Source organism: Nilaparvata lugens, chromosome 9, assembly GCF_014356525.2.
Source record: "Nilaparvata lugens isolate BPH chromosome 9, ASM1435652v1, whole genome shotgun sequence".
In the NCBI taxonomy this organism is placed as follows: domain Eukaryota; kingdom Metazoa; phylum Arthropoda; class Insecta; order Hemiptera; family Delphacidae; genus Nilaparvata; species Nilaparvata lugens.
The window spans coordinates 1,408,774-1,412,120 of record NC_052512.1 but is presented as its reverse complement, the minus strand read 5'-3'; the positions used below and the strand labels follow the sequence as shown (position 1 = coordinate 1,412,120).

General features: G+C 39.0%; 1 protein-coding gene across 1 annotated transcript; it reads left to right on the top strand.

Annotated features, from left to right (window-relative positions):
• Window positions 1-1,393: 1,393 nt before the first annotated feature.
• Window positions 1,394-1,879, top strand: LOC120353107. The gene has a single exon (XM_039435752.1). It carries the CDS (start codon window positions 1,394-1,396, stop codon window positions 1,877-1,879), a length of 486 nt encoding a protein of 161 aa, XP_039291686.1.
• Window positions 1,880-3,347: the final 1,468 nt, after the last annotated feature.

Below are 3,347 nucleotides of genomic sequence, written 5' to 3'. Positions count from 1 at the left end.
CCCAGATGCTAAAGCTCGCATTCCTACAGATATGTTCATGGACGATTTGGTAACGTCTGTCCCTTCTGTAAGTGACGCGAAAAAATTGTGTAGTCAGGCCAAAGAGCTGTTTAAAGCTGGTGGATTTGAATTGACTAAGTTTGCGTCAAATTCGGAGGAGCTGATGACAAGTCTCAATCATAGTGAAAGATCCTTGTTGTCCTAAGAATTCAATATCGAAAATTCATTAGCCATATTAGGTCTAGAGTGGCAACCATTTTCCGATTCGTTTCGTTTTTTCGTCTCACAGGGTCACTCTATTGCCACAAAACGGAATATATTATCCGCTGTGGCGCGAATCTATGATCCTCTAGGACTAGTGGCTCCTCTCACGTTGTTTTTGAAATGTCTTATAAAAGAATTATGGCGTATTGGTTCAGATTGTGATGAAAAACCACCTGATTCTATTGCATCTCAGTGGGAGATATGTCAAACAGAATTTCAATCTTTGTCGAATTTGTCCATTCCTCGTCACTTAGGAGTATTTGTTGGTTCCAAGATTACATTAATTTGTTTTTGTGATGCAAGTCAGTCTGGCTATGGAGCTGTGATCTATTTGAAATCACAGGAAGAAGATGGTAGTTCTTCAACAGTAACGCTGCTGTGTGGAAAATCAAAGGTTGCACCGAGTAAAACTCTATCAATACCAAGATTGGAATTGTGCGCTGCTCTTCTCCTAGTCAATCTACTTGAAGCTACCCTCTCTGTCCTCGAACTTTGTTGTAAAATCGTCCGAGTTGTCGCTTTGTCGGACTCAACTGTTGTTCTCCATTGGATAAGAGGTTCGCCGTCGCGTGGGCAAACGTTCGTGGCTAATCGAGTCTCGAAAATTCAAAACTCATGCATCGATTGTTGGATGCATGTTTCTGGTGAGGAAAATCCCACAGTTTGTTTATCGCGTGGTCTTAAACCAATGGATCTCATTAATCACGAGACATGGTGGACAGGACCCCACTGGTTGACTATGAAGGAAAATCACTGGCCTGTAAAATTTGAAATTGAAGAAATAGAGTGTCCACCTGAAATGAAATCTTCAAATGTTGTCACAGTTGTTCAATCTGAAAGTGTTTCAGATAATGTAATATATAATTTGATTGAGAAATGCTCTGACTATCAACGTTTGCTTCGTATCATGATACTAGTATTGAAGGCAGTGCGAATATTGCCGAAAGCAGGTGAACTGGAATTCGATGTGGCGGAGAGATATTTGTGTAGAGTCGTACAGAGAATTCATTTTTCACGTGAGCTTGTTCAACTAAAAAAGGGTGAAGATTGTGCCCCCAAATTTCAGCGTTTGTCACCGTTTATAGACAAGGAGTTAATTTGAGTTGGTGGTCGTTTGCCGAACTCAGACATGGATTTTGACAGCTGTCACCCTATTGTCTTGCCTAAGAGTGATCCTTTCATCACCCTTCTTGTCGATTCATCGGAGTTTCAAAATACAATTACTAATGAGCTGGCTGATTATCGAGTGGATTGGAAATTCATTCCCGCTGCTTCCCCAAATTTCGGTGGAATTTGGGAGGCCAACATAAAATCGGTCAAGTCACATTTGATAAAAGTGATTGGCGATCAACTATTGACCTATGAGGAGATGAATACTGCGTTGGTTCAAGTGGAGGCGGTGTTGAACTCTCAGCCATTGTGCCCTTTGAGCGAGGATCCAAACAAACCTCTCGCCTTAACTCCGGCTCATTTTTTGAAGTTGACACCGTTGACGGCTTTTCCAATGAAGGATGTGACCGACATTCCCATCAATCGTCTCACTCGTTACGAACTCATCGACCAGCTTGTTCAATCGTTTTGGAATAGGTGGAGAAAGGAGTATCTCCATGAATAACAAGTACGTGGAAAGTGGTCCAAGTCATCACCTCCTCTCACTGTTGGAACGGTTGTGATAGTGGATCAGCCTAATCTACCCCCATTGAAGTGGCCTCTAGGAATCATTGAGGAAGTGTTTCCTGGAGCGATGGTGTCATACGTGTGGCAGTAGTACGTTTAGCTACTGGTCGTTTCAAACGTCCTGCCACCAAATTGTTTCCATTGCCCACACAATAATTCTTAGGATAAGAATTATTGTTCGTTTTCTTTTTTTTTTTGCATTTTTCCTTTGTCGTCTTATTTTCTTTCGGTTTGTTTTGTTTTGTCTAGTTTTGGCCAAAGTCGTGGCTGAAAACTACGTTTCAGGGTGGGGGGAATGGTGACGCCCTTTAGCGTATTTAGATTAAGTCTAGTTTTAAATTAGTTTTAAGTCTCGCGGTAGTTGGAGTGGCGAGGCCGGCAGCTGCTGCACCCTAGCGGATGAGTTAGTATTTAGATTTCTATCGCATAAGCGTCACTTGAAGTCTCCAGCTCGTGTCGAACGGCGAAAAAACAGGATCGTGGCTGTTTTTCCGATTGTTGCCGTTGAAATTAAATTTTACACGTTCGTCGTTGTGTTGAAATTATTATCGATATATTAACTGTCCCAAGTTGGGGAAAAGTACAGTTTTTCCTTGTTATTTGTGAATATATATGTTGAAATATTCAACTAGTGCGATCGGACTTAGAATTGTACAGCAGTGTAAAGTAATAGTCAATATAGTAAAGTTATCTTCCAAGCAATTTTTGGACTGATCAGTAATTGAATTGATGCCAGAATTAACATATGTCGGATAGGGGTAGCAGATGTACAAGAGAAGCCAACACCTTTTCCCGACTCCGTCTTGTCCTGCCACAAACCTAATTCCAATTCCTGGAGTAAGTTGGTATTTAGTATTTGAAGAAAACTACTTGCTGGTGAGTAACCAAATAAATCACTTCTGGTATAAATTTAATGCTGAAAATATTACTTACTACATTCAATCTATTAATTATTGCTCTCTTTATTCTAGCATATTATCATTCAATATTTGCTCTTTAAATTTATCGACAGTCCTCTGCTCTCGTTTGTAATTTGGGCTATCCACTGGTATATTATGAGCAGCTAATGGTATGTATTGTATAATCCTTATAAAATTCTGAATTAAATTTTTAATTTCAATATTAATATCATTAATATTACTATCATGCTAATATCGACCAAATTTATCAATAGACATTGCACAAGAACAGTTATATATTTTTTCTATAATACTAAATTTCCACCTATAATTATTCCAATTTCATGTAACTCTTCAATAATAGATGCAATTTCAGAATTGTGTCCAGTGTGTCCTGCTAGTTTAGAATTTACTAAGAACTCTAATCTCTCAATAAATTCATTTGGATCATCCCAATAGACATAATTCTTTTTCCTTTTTCTCTTTGTTAATTCAATTTGCATATCT